Source organism: Hemiscyllium ocellatum, chromosome 1 (assembly GCF_020745735.1).
Source record: "Hemiscyllium ocellatum isolate sHemOce1 chromosome 1, sHemOce1.pat.X.cur, whole genome shotgun sequence".
Taxonomy (NCBI): domain Eukaryota; kingdom Metazoa; phylum Chordata; class Chondrichthyes; order Orectolobiformes; family Hemiscylliidae; genus Hemiscyllium; species Hemiscyllium ocellatum.
This window is the reverse complement of record NC_083401.1, coordinates 97,689,880-97,713,449: the sequence shown is the minus strand read 5'-3', so window position 1 is coordinate 97,713,449 and position 23,570 is coordinate 97,689,880. Positions and strand designations below refer to the sequence as shown.

At 43.6% G+C, this 23,570-nt stretch overlaps 1 protein-coding gene across 8 annotated transcripts in view; it reads right to left on the bottom strand.

Moving 5' to 3' along the window:
- The window catches only part of fryl (furry homolog, like), a 462,166-nt gene that overhangs the window by 285,361 nt on the left and 153,235 nt on the right, over nucleotides 1-23,570 (bottom strand). For all 8 annotated transcript variants that reach the window (XM_060824340.1, XM_060824357.1, XM_060824348.1 and 5 more), the window contains one exon: nucleotides 12,882-12,935. In XM_060824340.1, the coding sequence (XP_060680323.1) occupies nucleotides 12,882-12,935 (54 nt within the window). The remainder of the gene's footprint in view (nucleotides 1-12,881; nucleotides 12,936-23,570) is intronic.

Here is a 23,570-nt window from a genome sequence, read left to right as displayed (position 1 = left end):
TGGTTAATAACTCCTGAATTCCCAGGTACAGAAGAAGTTAAGTGCTCAAATGTATGAGTCATAAAAAAGTTACTATTTATGTGCAGCAAGTGACTAAGGTGGTTAATGGAATGCTATCCTTTATTATTGTTTCGCTTCAAATACGCAATGCACCTCAAAAACTTTGTTCTATTTTGATCTCCTTATTGAAGGCAGGACGTAAATGTTTTGGATGTAGCCCAGAGGAGGTTTACTAGATTGGTGCCTGGAATGAACAGGTTGTGTTATGAGGAAAACTTGGACAGGTTGGGCTGGTTTTCTATCACGTTATCATGAGGGGTGATTTATTTGAACTTTGTAAGATTCTTAAAGGACTTGACAAAGTGGACACAGAAAGGATGTTTCCTCTTGTGGGTCACTCCAGAACTGGATGACACGGTTTCAAAATTAGGGATAGCCATTTTAGGACGAAGATGAGACTAATTCCTTCATTCTTGAATAAAGTTAAAAATCACACAATACCATGTTGTAGTCCAACAGGTTTAATTGGAAGTACTAGCTGTCTGTGTAAGGCACAGAATTTATAGCAAAAGTTTACAGCATGATGTAATTCTGTGTCTTACAATCTTATACTCCACAACCTCCTGATGAAGGAGCAGCACTCCGAAGGCTAGTGCTTCCAATTAAACCTGTTGGACTACGACCTGATGTTGTGTGATTTTTAAACTTCATACACCCCAGCATCTCCAAATCATTCCTTCTTGGAAGTTTGCACCACTCTGGACCTCTGCCTCAGAAAGAGTGGAAGTGGGGTAACTAAATATTTTCAAAACAGAGATGAATAACTTTTTGTTAAGCAAGGGAACTGAAGGTGATCAGGGGAGATATGATTGTGGAATTCACAATCCAAGTAGTTCAGGCATGATGTTATTGAAGGCACAGCAGGTTTGGAAGACCTTCTGCTCAGAATTCTTATGTACTTACATCAATTGGGTGGGTTATGGTAATATACACCAATGCCAAGTTTTTTTGTCCAGTTTTTTTAAAAAAATCGACTTTAAACCTTCAAATCCCACAGCAGGATTTACATTGTCAAATACTAGAGCAGGTCTCTTGATGATGAGCATTGTCACACAATCATTAGTAGTGCAAATCAAAAGCGAATAACTTCAAGTGGGTGAAGTTAAATAGGGCAAAAAAGTACTACAAAACAAAGTATAATTCAGAATCCTCATATAGTCTATGTGATCTGCTGATCTCTCCATCAAAATTTGAGAGATATATATGTCAAGAGTTTAAATTTTAATTTGCATTGTAAGCAAACACATGTTGAACTACGCAATCCTCCATTTGACACCCTTTTCTATACATTGCACCATTAGGGGTTTGCAAACACAACAGATGCTAATAAATCCAGCAATTTTTAAGGTTCTTGATCAAGGGAAATAGAGAAAAAAAGAACATTTTTAACAAGTGCTACATTTCTGTCAGAAATGTTGGGAGACTTTGCATTCAATTAATTTTGTAGACCTGCATAAACTTGAATCCAGGCAGTTCAAATCTCTTTACTGATACAAATTGACATTTCAAACAGCGCAAAAAGAATCAGAAAAATAACAGGGGGAACAGAAACTTGTCATACTCAACAATCAATGCAATGTTTTACTTTGTTTGATCAGTTCCTCTGGATTTCAACATATGGTGATCAGTCAGTGGAATGAAAACGTCAACTCTGCTATCTCCACATAGATGCTGTCAGACTTGCTGAGTTTGACTAGAAATTTCTGTTTTTGTTTCAAATCTCCAACATCCGCAGTTATTTGCTTTATTCCAACATAGGTAGAACTGTTTGCACTTATCTCTGAAGTAGTACGATTGTATTTTGAAGGTGGGCAAAAATTTACACTTCAGTCTCTCGGAAGACTTCGCGACGGCTGGTGGGTAAGTTTGGTCGTTTATTTAATAGTTAAAAATTTAAAGTTTTCTTTCAAAAAAAGCGGTAGCAGACCCGGAAGGCGCGCTAGGTTACTTGGGTAAGGTTCTTTTTTCTCCCCTTATTTAAACGCGGGCTCCGAGTTTTAGGCCTCAGTCTCTCGGAAGACTTCGCGACGGCTGGTGGGTAAGTTTGGTCGTTTATTTAATAGTTAAAAATTTAAAGTTTTCTTTCAAAAAAAGCGGTAGCAGACCCGGAAGGCGCGCTAGGTTACTTGCGTAAGGTTCTTTTTTCTCCCCTTATTTAAACGCGTAGGCGAGTCACCCGAGGCACTACACGAGTAGTGCCTCCCACCCTTCCACCTCCTCTAACCTAATAATAAGACCAATTGTGACTAGCGGGTAAGTGCTGCATTTTCCTTGTTTGTTTCTTTAGATTTAGTTGGTTTTGTTGTTGTTTTTTAAGGAAAGCTTACTTTTAGAGGGATGGCAGTGCAGAGGGCGCAATGTTCCTCTTGCAACATGTATGAGGTGAGGGAAGCCATTAGCGTCCCTGCTGAGTACACTTGCAAGAAGTGCACCCATCTCCAGCTCCTCCAAACCCGTGTTAGGGAACTGGAGCTGGAGTTGGATGAACTGCGGATCATTCGGGAGGCAGAGGAGGTCATAGATCGGAGCTTTAGGCAAGTAGTTACTCCGAAAGTTCAAGATAGATGGGTGACAGTGAGGGGGAGTGGGAGGAAGCAGCCAGTGCAGGGACCCCCTGCGGTCATTCCCCTCAAGAACAAGTATACCGTTTTGGATACTTGTGGGGGGGATGACTTACCAGGGGCAAGCAACGAGGTTCAGGCCTCTGGCACGGAGTCTGGCCCCGTTGCTCAGAAGGGTAGGGTGGAGAAAGGTAGAGCAATAGTTCTTGGGGACTCGATAGTGAGGGGTACAGACAGACGGTTTTGTGGGGGCGACAGGGACTCACGTTTGGTATGTTGCCTCCCAGGTGCAAGGGTACGTGATGTCGCTGATCGTGTTTTCCGGGTCCTTAAGGGGGAGGGGGAGCAGCCCCAGATCGTGGTCCACGTTGGCACCAACGATATAGGTAGGAAGAAGGGTGAGGATGTCAGACAGGCTTTCAGGGAGCTAGGTTGGAAGCTCAGAGTTAGAACAAACAGAGTTGTAGTCTCTGGTTTGTTACCCGTGCCACGTGATAGAGAGTCGAGGAATAGGGAGAGAGAGCAGTTAAATGCGTGGCTACAGGGATGGTGCAGGAGGGAGGGATTCCGGTTTCTGGACAACTGGGGTCCTTTCTGGGGAAGGTGGGACCTCTATAAAAAGGATGGGCTACACCTGAACCTGAGGGGCACCAGTATCCTTGGGGGGAGGTTTGCTAGTGCTCTTTGGGAGGGTTTAAACTAACTCCGCGGGGGCATGGGAACCAGGACTGTAGCTTTAGGGTACAGGACCTTGAGTGTAGGGAGGTTAGGAATAATGCAGCGATCTCTAAGGAGGGTGCCTGTAACCAGAAGGGTGGATTGAAGTGTGTATACTTCAATGCCAGAAGTATGAGGAATAAGGTAGGTGAACTTGCAGCGTGGGTTGGTACCTGGGACTTCGATGTTGTGGCCATTACAGAGACGTGGGTAGAACAGGGACAAGAATGGCTGTTGCACGTTCCAGGGTTCAAATGTTTTAGTAGGATCAGACATGGGGGTAAAAAAGGGGGAGGCGTGGCATTACTTGTCAAAGATAGTATCACAGCAGTGGAATGGACGATGGAAGAGGACTTGCCATCTGAGGTAGTTTGGGCTGAGGTTAGAAATAGGAAAGGTGAGGTCACCCTGTTAGGTGTTTTCTACAGGCCTCCTAATAGTCCTAGAGAAGTACAGGATAATATTGCGAGGATGATTCAGGAAAAGAGTGAAGGTAGCAGGGTGGTTGTTATGGGGGACTTTAACTTCCCAGATATTGACTGGGAGAGCTATAGCTCGAGTTCATTAGATGGGTCGGTGTTTGTACAATGTGTGCAGGAGGGTTTCCTGACACAATATGTCGACAGGCCAACAAGAGGGGAGGCTATATTGGATTTGGTTCTAGGTAATGAACCAGGCCAGGTGTTAGACTTGGAGGTAGATGAGCACTTCGGGGACAGTGACCACAACTCGGTGACTTTTACTTTAGTGATGGAGAGGGATAATCGTGCGCCGCAGGGCAAGAGCTATAGCTGGGGGCAGGGAAATTATGATGTAGTGAGGCATGACTTAGGATGTGTGGATTGGAAAAACAGGCTTCAAGAGAAGAACACTAATGAGATGTGGGGATTGTTCAAGGAGCAGCTACTGCGTGTCCTCGATAGGTATGTACCAGTCAGGCATGGTGTAAAGGGCCTTGTGAGGCAGCTGTGGTTTAGTAAGGAATTGGAGTCCCTTGTGAAAGGGAAGAAGGCGGCATATGTAAAGATGAGGCGTGAAGGTTCAGTAGGCACGATTGAGAGTTATAAGGTAGCCAGGAAGGAGCTAAAGAGGGAGCTAAGAGAAGCGAGAAGGGGACATGAAAAGTCTTTAGCTGGTAGGATTAGGGAAAACCCAAAGGCTTTCTATAGGTATGTCAAGAATAAAAGGATGACTAGGGTAGGTATCGGTCCAGTCAAGGATAGTAGTGGGAAGTTGTGTGTGGAGGCGGAGGAGATTGGAGAGACATTAAATCAGTACTTTTCATCAGTATTCACTCAGGAACAGGACACTGTTGCTGATGTGAATATGGAATCACAAATAATTAGAATGGATGCCCTGGAAATATGCAGGGAAGAGGTTTTGGGAATATTGGAAAGGATGAATATAGATAAGTCTTCTGGGCCTGATGGCATTTACCCCAGGATCCTATGGGAAGCTAGGGAGGAGATAACAGAGCCATTGGCCTGGATTTTTATGTCGTCATTGTCAACGGGAATAGTACCAGAGGACTGGAGGATAGCGAATGTGGTCCCATTGTTCAAGAAAGGGAGTAGGGATAGCCCTAGTAACTATAGGCCAGTGAGTCTGACTTCAGTGGTGGGCAAAGTCTTAGAGAGAATGGTAAGGGATAAGATTTATGAACATCTGGGTAGGAATAACGTGATCAGGGATAGCCAGCATGGTTTTGTGAAGGGCAGGTCGTGCCTCACAAACCTTATTGAGTTCTTTGAGAAGGTGACTAAGGAAGTGGACGAGGGTAAAGCAGTAGATTTTGTGTATATGGATTTTAGTAAGGCGTTCAATAAGGTTCCCCATGGTAGGCTAATGCTAAAACTACGGAGGTATGGCATTGAGGATACATTAGAGGTTTGGATTAGGAATTGGCTGGCTGGAAGGAGACAGAGGGTAGTAGTTGATGGATTATGTTCATCTTGGAGCGCAGTTACTAGCAGTGTACCACAAGGATCTGTTTTGGGACCATTGCTTTTTGTTATCTTTATAAATGATCTAGAGGAAGGACTTGAAAGCTGGGTAAGCAAGTTTGCGGATGACACAAAAGTCGGTGGAGTTGTGGATAGTGAGGAAGGAAGTGGTAGGTTACAGAGGGATATAGATAAGTTGCAGAGCTGGGCGGAAATGTGGCAAATGGAATTCAATGTAGCTAAGTGCGAAGTCGTTCACTTTGGTAGGAATAACAAGATGATGGATTACTGGGCTAATGGTAGGCTACTTGGTAGCGTGGATGAGCAGAGGGATCTTGGCGTCCATGTACACAGATCTCTGAAAGTTGCCACCCAGGTAAATAGTGCTGTGAGGAAGGCATATGGTGTACTGGGCTTTATTGGCAGAGGAATTGAGTTCCGGAGTCCTGAGGTCATGTTGCAGTTGTATAAGACTCTGGTGAGGCCTCATCTGGAGTATTGTGTGCAGTTTTGGTCGCCATACTATAGGAAGGATGTGGAAGCTTTAGAACGAGTGCAGAGGAGGTTTACCAGGATGTTGCCTGGAATGGTAGGAAAATCTTATGAGGAAAGGCTGAGGCACTTGGGGCTGTTCTCATTGGAGAAGAGAAGGTTTAGGGGAGATCTGATAGAAGTGTATAAGATGATTAGGGGTTTAGATAGGGTAGATACTAAGAACCTTTTACCGCTAATGGAGTCAGGTGTTACTAGGGGACATAGCTTTAAATTAAGGGGAGGTAGGTATAGGACAGATGTTAGGGGTAGATTCTTCACACAGCGGGTTGTGAGTTCATGGAATGCCCTGCCCGTATCAGTGGTGAACTCTCCTTCTTTATGGTCATTTAAGCGGGCATTGGATAGGCATTTGGAAGTTATTGGGCTAGTATAGGTTATGTAGGATTCGGTCGGCGCAACATCGAGGGCCGAAGGGCCTGTACTGCGCTGTATCCTTCTATGTTCTATGTATGTTCTAAAATGCGAGCTGGTGTTTTCACTCTTCTGTGGTCACGTTCATTCACTTCAAAATTGATCATTGACTCAATTTCCAAACCCTGGCCATAGCCACCTCCTGCCTTAATCTTCAACCCAGTCTTGACCATCTAGAAGTTCTTTGTAGTTTGACAATTAATACTAAGTCTGGCAGCAATCCTCACACGACTTTGTGTCAATTTTTATCACAGAGAATTTATCTATAATTGCTTAATTATTGTCAAGCTGTTTGAGAAAACCCATAGTCGGGAAACATAAATGCAAGCTCTTGCTTTCTGAAGATATTTTCCAATCATTGGGAAAAGGCCATGTAAAATGAGCATTCAGCCTTATTTTGAATTGTTCAGGTTTGCTAAGTCACCATTCAGTGAATAATTTTAAAAACCCCTCTTGCACCATCCGAGTGGCAGTCCAGTTACACCCTGAACAATAATGTGTGCCTTATTCTACCCTCTGTTCTTTCTCCTCCTGCTGCAACATGCATTCCTTCTACACTGTTTTTTCATTGTGTTTCAATTTGTCTGGGCATCCATCTTGTGAAATCTCCCATGAGAATATTGCAAACAAATATGAACAGCAAGTTAATATTCTCTTTACAAAATTGCTCAGATTATGTTTTGTCCACAAATCCAAATTGATCATAGAAGCCTACAGTGTAGAAGCAGGCCATTTGGCTCATTAAGTCCACACGAACCCTCAGAAGAGCTCCACACCCAGACACACTCACCTCTCCCCACACCCACAATTCCCACTGCTGACCCACATAGCCTGAACATCCCTGGACACGACTGGACTAGCTAAATGACCCATCCATCTAACCTGCACATCTTTGGACCATGGGAGGAAACTGAGACATATGGAGGAACCCATATCCACACCAGAAGAATGTACCAATTTCAACCAGACGGTTGCCCAAGGCTGGAATTGAACCCGGGTCCCTGCAGCTGCGAGGCAGGAGTGTTGACCATTGAGCTACCATACCACCTGTGGCCGATTATCATCCCAGTAATTTATGCTCAATCATCAAAAGAGTAAAAGGAGGTGTCATCGACAGTGCTTTCAAGTGGCAGGTACATGATAAACACCTGTTCACTGATTTCCAGGTTTGAGTGCCACTAAGATTACTCAGCTCCTGATCTCATTACAGCCTTGGTCTAAACATGGACACCGGGGCTGAATTCCAGAGGTGGTAGTGACCTCAGTAAGTTTCAAACCAAGTGCAACAGTGGGCCAATGCCAACCACCTTCAGCTGCTTTCTCAACGACTTTCTTCCAACCCAAGATCAGAATTAGAATGTGTTCTAATGACTAGTGTTCTAAACCATATGCAACTCTACAGCTACTGAAGCAGTACAAACTCATGGACAGCAACTCCTGGATAGCATTCATGCTGGGGCTAATAAGTGGCCTGTTTCATTCACACCACACAATTTCGAAGAAATTACCATCTCCACCAAGACAGTATTTAACCCATCTCACCTTGACATTCAATAGGTGATTGCTGAATAACCTACCAACAACACTTCATGGATTACTAATGATGAGAAACTTAACTGGATCAACCTTTTGGAACTAACTTATCTTTCAACTTTCTAAAACAAGCCTTTCAAATGATCTACAAAAACATGTCAGAAGTATAATGGCACTGCACGTAGCCAAACATGTTCAAATGACCATTAAAATGCTTGACACGTTATGAAACAAAGTAGGTTACTTGAGCGAGACATCATCAAACAATGTTAACATTGAGTCCTTCTATCAGTGAGATACAGCAGCAGTTGTATCTTCTACAAGATGAACTACAACAAACTGCCAGGGCTTCTTTTACAACACCTTTCAAATTGATACACTTAAATATTGGTTTAGAGGTTAAATACAAGTTAAAAGTAGAAAAGTTAAAAATCCACCAATATCACTCCCCCCAATGCATGCATATCCTAACACTTCCAAATATTCCACGGTTTTACCGACAGTATCTAATTTCCATGTTTTTCAATGTTTCCTCCAATGCAAGTGCCTAATTTACCATGTGTAATATTTATGGGTAATAATTTGTTCTTATAAACAACGATTACAATTGTAGCTCCGTAGTAGATCACCAGACTGCTTTGGATGCAGTACGTTTGTCACCAATGAAGGAAAATGTTCTCGAGATATGACTATTGCTGACTAGATCACATTTCTTGGCCATTGCTCATTGTCTGCGATTGTGATGTGGGCCTTTTGCTTGAACTATTGCATTTCTTGAAATGCTACATTCAATGTTCATTAATGTGTACAGTTCTGCGCACCACAATTTAGAAAGGACAGTCCACATTGGAGTAAGTGCAGAAGAGGTTTATGAGAATGGTTCCAGGAATAAAGGGAGACTGACAAAATTTGGACTGTTTTTCTTGAAGAGAAGATGATTAAGAGGAGATTTGACAAAGGTGTTAAGGGAGGGTTGGCTTAGCTGCCAAGGTAACAAAGGTAGTTGAATGGGTTATCTTAAAACAAAAATGTCTAAAAGCTCCTTGTCTGCTTCAAAACAACAGGATACAAGAATCAAATGCTTGATTATAGTGTAATAAGAATTTAAGGAGGAGTTAGAATCGAGCATGGAAAACATTTTGCGAAGACTTAAGGAGACCATTGCAGTGCTAAAGTGTGTCTGGGGCTGAGGGTTTGCCTACCAGAGTGAGACTGAAGCAGTGGGTGGTTTTGGTAGAAAACAGTGGCCCAATATTATGGCCTTGTGCTTCCTACAGGTGTGCCAAAAGAAAGAACGGATAATATCAAAGTTGTTGAGCTTGCTTGCTTCAAAGTAACAGGATTCAAGAAGCACCAAATGTTTGATTATGGTGTAAGAAGAATTTAAGGATAAGCTTCAACAACAAATTCTTATCTGAAACATTAATGTATTATTCAAACATAATCTAATTCTAGAAGTTACATATATTAATATTCTATGAAGCAATCTGAATGAATGGGTTGTGTAATACCTCTTATCTTTGTCAATTTCTTTCAGTTGGCTACTTTATACTGTCAAGCTTTTAAATATTTCAAGGCAATAATACAATTTTCCAAATTCTGTGTGTTGAAAGCTTTCAAGTTTGCTTGAACAAATAAAAGAGTATTAAGATAAACCCTTGGTTTATAATTAAAAATTCCTATCGGGATGGCTTCAGGTCAGTTCTTTTCTACACTGAGTTAATAACTCTCAGTTGAGTGATAATAAATGGTTTCAGCATTTCTGAAATACAAAGGAATGGAAGACGACATCAGTCAACTCCTGTTTCGAAACATCTCAGTGATTTCACGTGATCATAAAAAGCAAGTGATGCTTTTCAGCCAATGATAATGAACAAATGAAATCAGAATAAGTTACAGCACAAAACTAAGTCTGGGAGAAAGACACACAAAACACAAAAGCACATTTAAATTAAAATTCCTCCCTAAACACACAAGACCTCAGTGCATGCTGACACATTCCCTTTCCACTCCACATTAGTTATTGGAGCAATATGCAGATATAACTGTGACATTTCCTATATACTACACAGAAGACTGCATCATTCTCATTCAAGTCAATATACTACTATAACTGCAGCTTGAATACAGATTGGATTTAAAGAGAAAAATAATTTTGGGCAGTAATGCAACTATCAGAATTAATTGCAAAAGTAAGTATGCATATATGATCATACATAATAAACAATAACAAATTGTGGGCTCTGACAGAATGAATATTATGTCATAAAACATAGTAGCTGAAAATGTGTTGCTGGAAAAACGCAGCAGGTCAGGCAGCCTCCAAGGAGCAGGAGAATCAACGTTTCGGGCATGAGCCCTTCTTCAGGAATGAGGAAAGTGTGTCAAGCAGGCTAAGATAAAAGGTAGGGAGGAGGGACTTGGGAGAGGGGCGTTGGAAAAGCGATAGATGGGAGGAGGTTAAGGTGAGGGTGATAGGCCAGAGTGGGGGTGGGGGCGGAGAGGTCTGGAAGAAGATTGCAAGTTAGGAAGGTGGTGCTGAGTTCAAGGGTTTGGACTGAGACCAGGTGGGGGAGGGGAAGTGAGGAAACTGGAGAAATCTGAGTTCATCCCTTGTGGTTGGGGGGTTCCTAGGAGGAAGATGTAGCACTCTTCCACCAGCTGTCGTGTTGCTATGGTCTGGCGATGGTGGAGTCCAAGGACCTGCATGTCCTTGGTGGAGTGGGAGGGGGAGTTGAAGTGTTGAGCCACAGGGCGGTTGGGTTGGTTGGTCCAGGTGTCCCAGCGGTGTTTGCTGAAACGTTCCGCAAGTAGACAACCTGTCTCCCCAATATAGAGGAGGCCACATTGGTGCAGCGGATGCAGTAAATGATGTGTGTGGAGGTGCAGGTGGATTTGTGGCAGATATGGAAGGATCCCTTGGCGCCTTGGAGGGAAGTAAGGGAGGAGGTGTGGGCGCAACTTTTGCATTTCTTGCAGTTGCAGGGGAAGGTGCCGGGAGTGGAGGTTGGGTTGGTGGGGGGTGTGGACCCGATGAGGGAGTGACGGAGAGAGTAGTCCTTTCGGAACACTGATAGGGGAGAGGACAGAAATATATCCCTGGTGGTGGGGTCCGTTTGGAGGTGGCGGAAATGACGGCGGATGATACGATGTATATAGAGGTTGGTGGGGTGATAGGTGAGGACCAGTGGGGTTCTGTCCTGGTGGTGATTGGAGGGGCGGGGCTCAAGGGCAGAGGAGCGGGAAGTGGAGGAGATGCGGTCGAGAGTGTCGTCAATCACGTCGGGGGGGAAATTGCGGTCTTTGAAGGAGGCCATCTGGGTTGTACAGTATTGGAACTGGTCCTTCTGGGAGCAGATGCAGCCGAGACGAAGGAGTTAGGAATATGGGATGGCGTTTTTACAGGGCGCAGGGTGGTAGGAGGTGTAGTCCAGGTAGCTGTGGGAGTCAGTCGGTTTACAGTAAATGTCTGTGTTGATTCGGTCACCCGAGATAGAAATAGAAAGGTCTAGGAAGGGGAGGGAGGAGTCTGAGACGGTCCAGATAAATTTGAGGTCGGGGTAGAAGGTGTTAGTAAAGTGGATGAACCGTTCAACCTCCTCGAGGAAGCACGAGGCAGCGCCGATACAGTCATCGATGTCGTGGAGAAAAAGGTGAGGGGTGGTGCCAGTGTAGCTGCAGAAGATGGACTGTTCCACATATCCTACAAAGAGGCAGGCACAGCTGGGGCCCATGCGGGTGCCCATGGCTACTCCTTTGGTTTGGAGGAAGTGGGAGGATTGGAAAGAGAAGTTGTTCAGAGTGAGGACCAGTTCAGTCAGTCGAAGGAGGGTGTCAGTGGAAGGGTACTGGTTGATGCGGCGGGAAAGGAAGAAGTGGAGGGTATTGAGTCCTTCGTGATGGGGGATGAAGGTGTACAGGAACTGGATATCCATGGTGAAGATAAGGCATTGGGGAGCGGGGAAGTAAATCATGGAGGTGGTGGAGGGCGTGGGTGGTGTCCCGAACGTAGGTGGGGAGGTCTTGGGCTAAGGGGGACAGGACCGTGTCAAGGTATGCAGAGATGAGTTCGGTGGGGCAGGAGCAGGCTGAGACAATGGGTCGGCCAGGGCAATCAGGTTTGTGGATTTTGGACAGGAGGTAGAAACAGTCTCATCTACCATCCCACCAACCTCCATGTATATCGTATCATCCGTCGTCATTTCCGCCACCTCCAAACAGACATCACCTCCAGGGATATATTTCCCTCCCCTCCCCTATCAGCATTCCGAAAAGACCACTCCCTCCGTGACTCCCTTTTCAGGTCCACACCCCCCAGCAACCCAACCTCCATTTCCAGCACCTTCGCCTGCAATCGCAAGAAATGCAAAACGTGCGCCCACACCTTCCCCCCTTACTTCCTTCCATATCCGCCACAAGTTCACCTGCATCTCCACACACATCATTTACTGCATCCGCTGCACCCAATGTGGCCTCCTCTATATTGGGGAGACAGGTCGCCTACCTGCGGAACATTTCAGAGAACACCTCTGGGACACCCGGACCAACCAACCCAACCACTTCGTGGCTCAACACTTCAACTCCCCCTCCCACTCCACCAGGGACATGCAGGTCCTTGGACTCCTCCATCGCCAGACCATAGCAACACGACTGCTGGAGGAAGAGTGCCTCATCTTCCGCCTGGGAACCCTCCAACCACAAGGGATGAACTCAGCTTTCTCCAGTTTCCTCATTTTCCCACCCCCCACCTGGTCTCAGTCCCAACCCTCGAACTCAGCACAACCTTCCTAACCTGCAATCTTCTTCCTGACCTCTCTGCTCCCCCCACCCCACTTCGGCCTATCACCCTCACCTTAACCTCCTTCCACCTATCACATTTCCAACGCCCCTCCCCCAAGACCCTCCTCCCTACCTTTTATCTTAGCCTGCTTGGCACACTTTCCTCATTCCTGAAGAAGGGCTCATGCCGGAAACGTCAATTCTCCTGTTCCTTGGTTGCTGCCTGACCTGCTGCGCTTTTCCAGCAACACATTTTCTGCTCTGATCTCCAGCATCTGCAGTCCTCACTTTCTCATAAAACATAGCAGGCCAATTTTCTTACCTGATCAAACTGTAAATCTTCACCTCTTTGCAATGACCTGGACAATGGTTTCTCCTAAAACATAAATAATTAGAAAAAGAAAATTGTGACTAACATCATCATTCAAATAGTATAGATAATTCTCAACCAACAGTAGTTAAAACTGTAAGCTTAAACTACAAACCTGGAGCCATTCACTGCAGATATTGGAAGCTGTACTGAAAACAACAAATCCTAGGTCAGGCAGTATCCATGCTGAGAATGAGAGCAAGCTAACATTATGAATTCAGATGACTCTTCATCTGAGCTGATGTGGGGCTGGTGCCTGTGTGCACATGCACATGCGGGAAGGAGAAGGGAGATTAATAGTTCAAATTAACTGATCGGAATGTGACAATGACAGAACAATGGTGTGTCTAACTGCCAGACTGGAAAGAACAGATCATGACCTCACATCCGAATATCGAGGCATTGTTGCCAGGACTGTCACCAACTTTTTTACCTCATATCTTCCTGACTCCTCACTGCCTCCAACCTTACAGTCTTAATTCTAGACTGCCCACTTCTACCTCCTTTCCAAAATGCACAAACTGAACAAGGAGGACTTGATCACACAGTTGTGAGCAAAGAGAAGGGGCAAGGGCAAAAGCATGGTTGATAACTCTGATACAGTTGAGGGCCCTATCAACCACAGTAGGACGGGAAACCACAGTTATGGAAGAAGGAAGCCACCTCAGCAGCGCTGTTTTGGAAAGTGGCATCAGTCAACCAGACACGACATAGGCGAAAGAATGGAAGAATGGGATGAATTCTTACAGGATATGGAGTGTGAAGAGCTGTAGTGAAGGTAGCTATGGGAGTCAGTGATTTTGTAGTGGATGGCAGTGGACAGTTTATTCCTTGAAATGGAGACAGAGAGGTGAAGGAAGGGAAGGGGAGGGTTGGAAATGGATAATTTGAAAGTTATAGAGGGGTAGAAATTGGAGGCAAATGAACAAATTTTTCAAGTTCCAGGTGGGAGCATGGAACTGCACTGAAACAGACATCAATGTACTGAAAAGGAGAGTTGAGAGAGGGCTGCAAATGTGTTGCTGGTCAAAGCACAGCAGGCCAGGCAGCATCTCAGGAATAGAGAATTCGACGTTTCGAGCATAAGCCCTTCATCAGGATGCTGCCTGGCCTGCTGTGCTTTGACCAGCAACACATTTGCAGCGGTGATCTCCAGCATCTGCAGACCTCATTTTTTACACTTAGTTGAGAGAGGGGGCCAGTATAGGACTAGAACAAGGATTGTTCCATGTTCCTCATAACGATGCAGGCAAAACTGGGACCCATGTGGGTGCCCATAGTTACTCCTTTGACTTGGCAGAGGTGAGATGAATTAAAGAAATTGTTCAGTGACAGAACAAGTTCAGCCAAGCAGAGGAGAACGGTGGTGGAGGGGGATTATTCAAGCCTCTGGTCGAGAAAGAAACCAAGAGCTGTCAGCTTCATTCCTCAACAGGATGGTATGAGAGGATTTTGACAACCACAGTGAACAGGAGGCAGTTAGAGTCAGGGAACTGGAAATTGTAAATATGGCAGAGGGCATCAGAGGAATTGTGGATGTAGGTGGGCAGGGTCTGGACAAGCAGAAAGATGATGGAATCAAGATAGGACGAATGAGCTTGGTGGGTCAGGAACTGGCTGAGTCTATCAGGGCAGTCTAGTTTGTGAACTTTGAGAAGGACGTGGAAGTGGGCTATCCAGGGATGGCAAACTATAAGGTTGGAGGCAGTGTGGGGTTGGGAAGATCTCTAGAGGTAATGAGGTCGGTGACACCCCTGACACAGCTCGATGTTTACATGTTGCGTCATACTTAGTTCTTTCCAATCCGGCAGCTAAAAACAGCATTGTTCTGCCATTCTCACATTCCAATCACTTAATCTTAACTATCAACATCCTTTCTCCCAAGCACTCCAGCCCCCTCTCTCCATTATTGCATAAATGATGCCACCTCCACACTTCAGGTCAGCTCCAGCTCAACTCAAAACATCAGCTTGTTTTCTCTCCATGGATGCTGCCTCACTGCTTGATCATCAGCACTTTTTGTTTTCAAAACTGGAAGTCATCCCACGCTGCTCATCATTAGCAGTTCTCACAAAGGTTATTCAAGACATAATATCCATAAGCTTTTAAAAGACATAATGAGGAAATGCAGTCGAGGAAGATACAACAGATAAATTTTTGGGTCAATGACCTTTCATTAGGACTGAAAAAAGTTAGAAGTTTACGAGATTTTAAATATATGTAAGTGGAAAAAGTGGAAAGAGAGTGATCAAGCTCTTCCACCATTCACCCTCTCTCAGACTCTTTCTTTTGCTCTCTCCCCCCATCATCTCACCTTGGTAAAACCTATCAAATTTCTAACTTTTCCAAATTCTGATAAAAGGGTCATTAACCATGGCAGTGCAAAGCCAGGAGGACACTGCTTTTTTTTCCTCATATTCTGTTGTTCTGCCTTACAGAACTGGGAAAATGGTGTGCTTAGCTGACACTACACTGGCTGAACTACCAATTATATATCTCCTAATCGAAAGATCAATCAAATGGAAACAAATGAATTCCCAATCAGGATGTGTTTACAATGATATCCAATAGATTTTGTTCAATAACCTGGGAGGTGTGGCAAATTGTGGAGCAAACTTAGTGCAAAAGGGCAAAAGATGGATTGGCAGTATAGGCAGTCAAGTGACAGATGGATTTTAGTGCAAACAACTCTGGATGATGAATTTTTTGCAGAAGAATGAGGTGAATATAAAATAAACAATGTAGCTGTAAAAGTAGAGGGATATCGAGAAAGTAGGCAGCACAGCAAATAGAAGACTGATGAAAGGTGTTATGTACAAAAGCAGGGAAGTTATGTCAAACATTTACGAAGTTCTAGTTAGAAGACCGCATTACATTCAACATGGCTATCAGGAAGCATGTGAGGGTCCTTAAGAGGGTGCACAGATTAGGAAATTTAGCTATAAAGTTAAATTAAAGATGCTGGGATGATCTCCTTTGAGAAAAGGAGACTGAAACAATTTTCAAAACAATATAACGTAGAAGCAAAAGTAGGCCATTCAGGTTCTGTTTTGCCATTCAATGAGATCATGGCTGATCTGATAATCCTCAACTCTATTGCGTTTCCCCAAGACCCCCGATTTCCTTACTGATTGAAATTCTGTCCCTCTCAGCCTTGAATATAAATAATGACCCAACCTCTTCACACCTCTGTGGTAAAGATATCCACAGATTCAGCTAGCTCAGTTGGCTGGACAGTTGGGGTTGCTATGTAGTGAGATGCCAACAATTCTCACAATAGTTGCTGTTACCACGAGTATCCCCCTTTCTCAACCTCACCTTTCACCTGAGCAATGGTGATCCTCACATTAAACCATTAGTCACTCATCTCTCTACAAAACAGCCCTACTGTTCTCTAAGGCCTAACCAACGTCTTGTACAGTCGCAACATGACCTCCCAATTCCTATATTCAATGCACTGACCAATAAAGGCAAGTAAAATAAATGCCTTCTTCACTATCCTGTCTACCTGTGACTCTGCTTTGAACAAACTATAGACCTGGACCTTGTGGTCTCTTTGTTCGGCAACACTGTTGAAGACCTTAGCATTAAGTTTCTCAGTCCTACCCTGATTCGCCTTACCAAAACTCAGCACCTCAAATTTATCTAAATTAAACCCATCTGTCACTCCTTCACCCATTTGCCCATCTGATCAAAGACCCGTTGTACTGAGGTAGTCTTTGTTGCTGTCCACTATACCACTAACTTTGGTGTTATCTGTAAACCTACGAACCACACCTTCTGTACTCACATCCAAATCATTTATATAAATGATTAAAAGCAGTGGATCCACCACTAATCCTTGTGGCACACTGCTGGTCACAGGACTCCAGTCCAAAAAGCAACCTTCCATCACCACCCTCTGTCTGTTTAATTGAAACAAAGAATATAGAAGCATACAAGTGTATTACACAAAATGAAAAACACAAACTGTATCACACTATATAAGAACTACCTCAGCAAATTTCATTACAAACATCACAAAGATGGATGCCCTTTAGCCCAACGATACCCATAAAGACACACAAACCTCTGGAGGAGTTACCCTTATCTCCACATTAAAACAAATCAATTCTCAGCTTACTATTATTTAACATGGGCTACCCAAACATTCGTCTTGTTCTCAGGCAGTCCCAAATGTTTTGTTATTTTCTCACAGATTTCCAAGCATAAATTTCTAAGCTGGGGACTTCTACCAAGTGCTGATTTCATGGCAACTGCACCAATAGCACCCTCCATTGTTATGGCTATTCCCACAATATGAACCTGCTGCTCTCCCTCTCCCTGCCCCCTCAACTAATTCAACGTTCAAAATTACTACCTGATCTTCAAGGTTAGATTTGCCCAGAACTGAAAACCAAAATCCATTTTCCAACATATATTATATTATGTATTATATTTATATTATATATTATAATTCTTCACTACAAAGAGGTGGGGGCCAGGAGTCTGTGAACTGACTGAATTTTAGAAAATGCAACGAGGGGTACGTTGGGTTCCAAGCGATCAATTGTGTCAGGTGATTCTCTAGTTCAAGGTACAGATAGACATTTCTGTGGCCAGCAGCGAAAAAGCAGAATGGTGTGTGGCTTCCCTGGTGCCAGGATCAAGGATGTGGGCGGCACGGTGGCACAGTGGTTAGCACTACTGCCTCACAGCGCCTGAGACCCGGGTTCAATTCCTGCCTCAGGCGACTGCGTGGAGTTTGCACGTTCTCCCCGTGTCTGCGTGGGTTTCCTCCAAAGATGTGAACTGGCCATGCTAAATTGCCCGTAGTGTTAGGTAAGGGGTAAATGTAGGGGTATGGGTGGGTTGCGCTTCGGCGGGTCGGTGTGGACTTGTTGGGCCGAAGGGCCTGTTACCACACTGTAATGTAATGTAATCTAATCTAATCTACATGCTCCTGATGTCTCAGAGATGGTGCAGAATGTTCCCACGGGGGAGAAAGGCCAGCAAGAAGTCACTGTCCACATTGGAACCAATGACGTAGGAAGGGAAAAGATTGAGATTCTGAAGGGAGATTACAGAGTGTAGGTAGAAATTTAAAATTTAAAAAGGAGGTCCTCAAGAGTAATAATATCTGGATTACTCCCAGTGCTACAAGCTAGTGAGGGCAGGAATAGGAGGATAGAGCAGATGAATGCATGGCTGAGGAGCTGACATATGGCGGAAGAATTCACATTCTTGGATCATTGGAATCTCTTTTGGGGTAGAAGTGACCTGTACAAGAAGGACGGATTGCACTTAAATTGGAAGGAGACTAATATACTGGCAGGAAGATTTGCTAGAGTTGCTCAGGAAGATTTAAACTAGTAAGGTTGGGGGGCGGGGGAAAGAGAGGTGGGACCCAGGGAGATAGTGAGGAAAGAGATCAATCTGAGACTGGTACAGCTGAGAACAGAGGCAAGTCAAACAGTCTGGACCGGCAAGGACAAGGTGGGACTAATAAGTTAAACTGCAGTTATTTCAATGCAAGGGGCCTAACAGGGAAGGCAGATGAACTCAGGGCATGGGTAGGAACATGGGACCGGGATATCATAGCAATAACAGAAACATGGCTCAGGAATGGGCAGGACAGGCAGCTTAATGTTGCAGGATACAAATACTACAGGAAGAATAGAAAGTGAGGCGTGGGTGGGGGGTGGCATTTTTGATAAGTGATAGCACTACAGCTGTGCTGAGGGAGGATATTCCGGAAATACATCCAAGGAAGTTACTTGGGTGGAACTGAGAAATAGGAAAGGGATGATCACCTCACTGGGATTGTATTATAGGCCCCCTAACAGTTAGAGGGAAATTGAGAAACAAACTTGTAAGGAGATCTCAGCTATCTGTAAGAAAAAAAATGGGGGTTATGATAGGGGATTTTAACTTTCCAAACGTAGACTGGGACTGCCACAGTCTTAACGGTTGAGATAGAGAGAAATTTGATTCAGTAAGTGGATGTACCTACTAGAGAAGGTGCAAAACTTGACTTACTCTTGGGAAAGAAGGCAGGGCAGGTGAATGAGATGTCAGTGGGGAAGCACTTTGGGGCCAGCAACCATTACTCTATGAGATTTAAAATAGTGATGGAAAAGGATAGTCCAGATCTAAAAATTGAAGTTCTAAACTGGAGAAAGGCAAATTTTGATGGAATTAGGCAAGAACTTCGGAAAGCTGATTGGGGGCAAATGTTCGCAGGTAAAGGGATGGCTGGAAAATGGAAAGCCTTCAGAAATGAGATAATGAGAATCCAGAGAAAGTATATTGCTGCCAGGGTGAAAGGAAAGGCTGAGAGGTATAGGGAATGCTGGATGATTAAAGAAATTGAGGGTTTGGTTAAGAAAAAGAAGGAAGCATATGTAAGGTATAGACAAGATAGATCGAGTGAATCCTTCAAAGAGTACAAAGGAAATAGGAGTATACTTAAGAGGGAAATCAGGAGGGCAAAACGGGGACATGAGATAGCTTTGGCAAATAGAATTAAGGAGAATCCAAAGACTGTTTACAAATACATTAAGGACAAATGGGTAACAATGGAGAGAACAGGGCCCCTCAAAAATCACCAAGGTGGCCTTTGTGTGGAGCCACAGAAAATGGGGGTGATGCTAAATGAGTATTTTGCATCAGCATTTACTATGGAAAGGGATATGGAAGATATAGACTGTAGGGAAATAGATGGTGACATCTTGCAAAATGTCCATATTACAGAGGAGGAAGTACTGGATGTTTTGAAATGCATAAAAGTGGATAAATCCCCAGGACCTGATCAGGTGTACCTGAGAACTCTGTGGGAAGCTAGAGAAGTGATTGCTGGGCCTCTTGCTGAGATATTTGTATCATCGATAATCACAAGGGAGGTAACGGAAGACTGGAGGTAAGGTAACATGGTGCCACTGTTTAAGAAGGGTGGTAAGGACAAGCCAGGCAACTATAGACCGGTGAGCCTGACATTGGTGGTGGGCAAGGTGTTGGAGGGAATCCTGAGGGACAGGATGTACATGTATTTGGAAAGTCAAGGACTGATTAGGAATAGTCAGCATGGCTTTGTGCGTGGAAAGTCATGTCTCACAAAATTGAGTTTTTTTGAGGAATAACAAAGAGGACTGATGACGGCACATCGGTAGATGTGATCTATATGGATTTCAGTAAGGCGTTCAACAACGTTCCCCATGGGAGACTGATTAGCAAGGTTAGATCTCTCGGGATATAGGGAGAACCAGCCATTTGAATACAGAACTAGCTCAAAGGTAGAAGACAGAGGGTAGTGGTGGAGGGCTGTTTTTCAGATTGGAGGCCTGTGACCAGTGGAGTGCCACAAGGATCGGTGCTGGCAGGTGGGGCTAGATTCCGTTGGGATATCTGGTTGGCATGGACGGGTTGGACTGAAGGGTCTTTCACCATGCTGAACATCTCTATGACTCTAAGATCAGAAAGCAAGTAATTGGTTCATGAGCATTCTCCTTGTTTATCTGTTGACACTTGAGTAATTTGCTAGTGTGTATTCTCAAAGTAAGCTTAAAGCATGGCAGGGCAGCTTGACCGAGTGGAATTCTCATCCAGTAGCATGTAGCGAACTATGGATGCTTCATATGGACTAAACAAATATACAACCTGAAAGCACCACGAGCTGCAGAAACTTGAGCTCTGGGTTTCAGAACTTGGCTAATGTCAGGAGTTGTTGTCATGCTGAACTGAGAACTATATTCCGGGGCAGATGGGAAATGTCCAAGGAGGACTGCTTGCATCTTAATAGGAGCATTAATTATATCTCCAATGGGAGACTGGCTAGTGCTATTGGGAAGGGTTTAAACTCACGTGGCAGAGAATGAAAATCTGAGAGGGATTTCAGATAGGATAAACAAATGCTTGAAGCACTTGTAAAGTCATGGCACAAAACAGAAATAAACAGGTATGATATAATTGCTATCACAGGAGTTTTGGTGCAAAATGTCCAACTAAAGCAAAATCTGAACAATATCCAGATTTGGGTTGACTATCTCCAATAGTGGAGAATGTAAACAATCACCCCCTGACATTTAAAGGCATTACAATTGTGAAGTACCTTCTCAACATCCTGAGGGTTACCATTCATTAGAAACTAACTGGATTAGCCATATTAATACTGAGGCTACAAGAAACAGAAATAATTATAATGGGGTAGAGGGAAATATCAGGCAAGGTAAATAATGACTTTGCATCAGTATTAAGTTAAAACAAACAAGCAAATTCATGGTGGGGAAAGTTTCCAGATCTTCAGGCTCAATAATTTACATTGTTGGTAGATGTCGATAAGTGTGTAACTAAGTGTTAATAGGGTGGGAGAGCCTCGGTATTAGCCTGGGGAACCTTTGTGCACATCTTTGGTGACATCAATATCCTTTCGTAGCTCGTGAAACTAAAACTTTATGCAATACTGCAGATGTCATCTCACCAAGACTGTATTATGAGTGCAGTAAGATATCCCTTCTTCTAAACATTTTCTGAAAGTCAATGATTTCATGGTCATCTATAAATTCCCTATTCCAGACTTCTTTTAGTGAATTCAATGCTACCATCTGCCATAGCAGGATTTGACCCCAGGTTCCCAGAACAATAACTCAGTTCCTGGATTAATAATCTAGTGATAATAGACTACCGTAGGCCATTTTCCACCACCACCACCACCATCTCCAAACAACCCTCCCCCCACCCTCTCCAATACTGCATTTGGAACGTTGTATTTGACACCTATCATCCAATCAGTTTAAAAATACCCTGAATAACTAGGGCCCACACACACATTTTTGCAATCTCCCATTTGTCACTGCCTGCCACTTAGTAAAAGATCCATTTATTCCCATTCAGTTTCCTGTTGATGGAGGAGTAGAACAGGATCACAGAGGAATTCATCCCTTCAGAATGTTAAGATGGGAACAGATGGTGTGTTTAGGTGGCATCACTCTAGAGATAGCAGAATTAGCAAAGGACAATACTTTAAATATAGAAGCTGGTGGGGTGGAAAGGGAGGACAAACAAACCCATCTGAGAGGGAGGGAACGAATGGAATAGAATAGAATCATGAGCAATGGGTCAGTCACAGTTGAGCGCTCTGTCAGTTATAGTCAAGAGGGAATATTCAGTCGAAGGAAAAGGAAGACATACGAGAAGTGCTGTTGTATTCTGAAAAAGTCTTATGTTGAACTTGAAATATTTTTTCTCTCTCTCTTTCTCTCTACATTGATGCTGCCATACTGATGAGTTTCTTCAGCACTGTGTTTTTACTTCAAGTCTCCAGCATCTTACTTTGCCTTTAACCTTATTTTACACGACATGTGGCCTAGCAAGGATATGGAATACCACAACATCTCAGGCTTAGCGTCAGATACACTTGTTTAGGCAGTTTTTACAGAACTTTGAAAAGAACTGTTTCCAGTTCAGAAAATACTGAACATACATTGTACTTACCCTGCAAGCATATGAAATTGTTACACATTAAGGCAATACAACTCAAGTAGTGCCCTAAGCTAGCATTCTAAATACTTTCTTCGACAAACTATTATTGAACATTAAATGTAAATTTAATGTAAGTGGTTAATGAAAATGATTGTAGGTCAGTGAAAAATGCTGCTTATTATTTGTGCTGCAGGAATATTACATGTCTAATATATAAGCTATTTTAAGCAGTTCCTTGTTTAAGTCATAGGGATGTACAGCATGGAAACAGACCCTTCGGTCCAACTCGTCCATGCTGACCAGATATCCCAACCCAATCTAGTTCCTGCACCTGGCCCATATCTCTCCAAGCTCCTCCTATTCATATACCCATCCAGGTACCTTCTTGAAATAAATTTTCAAAACATCTTCAAAAAAGTGATCTGCTGCTATGACAGCTCTATATACACCAACCTGTCCATTGAGATTGAAGCCCAACCTCTCAGCTCAAATGTCCTGACACCAAAACATTTCTTTTTCTTTCTTTACAATCCCAAAGCACATTGTCTATCAGACAATGAATCATTAATTTCTTTGTGAAGAAGCAGTGTACACAGGATTGAGACACATTTTAGGGTATATTTAACAAAAGGAATTCACGTAAAGTTACAAAGAAATGACAAAGGTTGAACTAGCAGATGCAGTCAGTGGCCAGTCTTTTCATAATCTGCTTCCCAATTTCTAAATTAACAAAATAAAACAAGAGCAAATTGGTAAGCAACTGAGATGGGAACAGATATGAATAGTAATTCTAACATGGATAAACAAAGATTTGACCATTGGAATTAGGATTTAATGAAATGTAGAAGTATTATAGTACTTAATTAATAGACAATAGGTGAAGGAGTAGGCCATTCAGCTTTTCGAGCCTGCACCGCCATTCAACACGATCATGGCTGATCATTCCTAATCAGTATCCGCTTCCTGCCTTATCTCCATAACCCTTGATTCCACTATCTTTGAGGGCTCTATCCAACTCTTTCTTAAATGAATCCAGAGACTGGGCCTCCACTGCCCTCTGGGGCAGAGCATTCCACACAGCCACCACTCTCTGGGTGAAGAAGTTTCTCCTCATCTCTGTCCTAAATGGTCTATCCCGTATTTTTAAGCTGTGTCCTCTGGTTCGGCACTTACCCATCAGCGGAA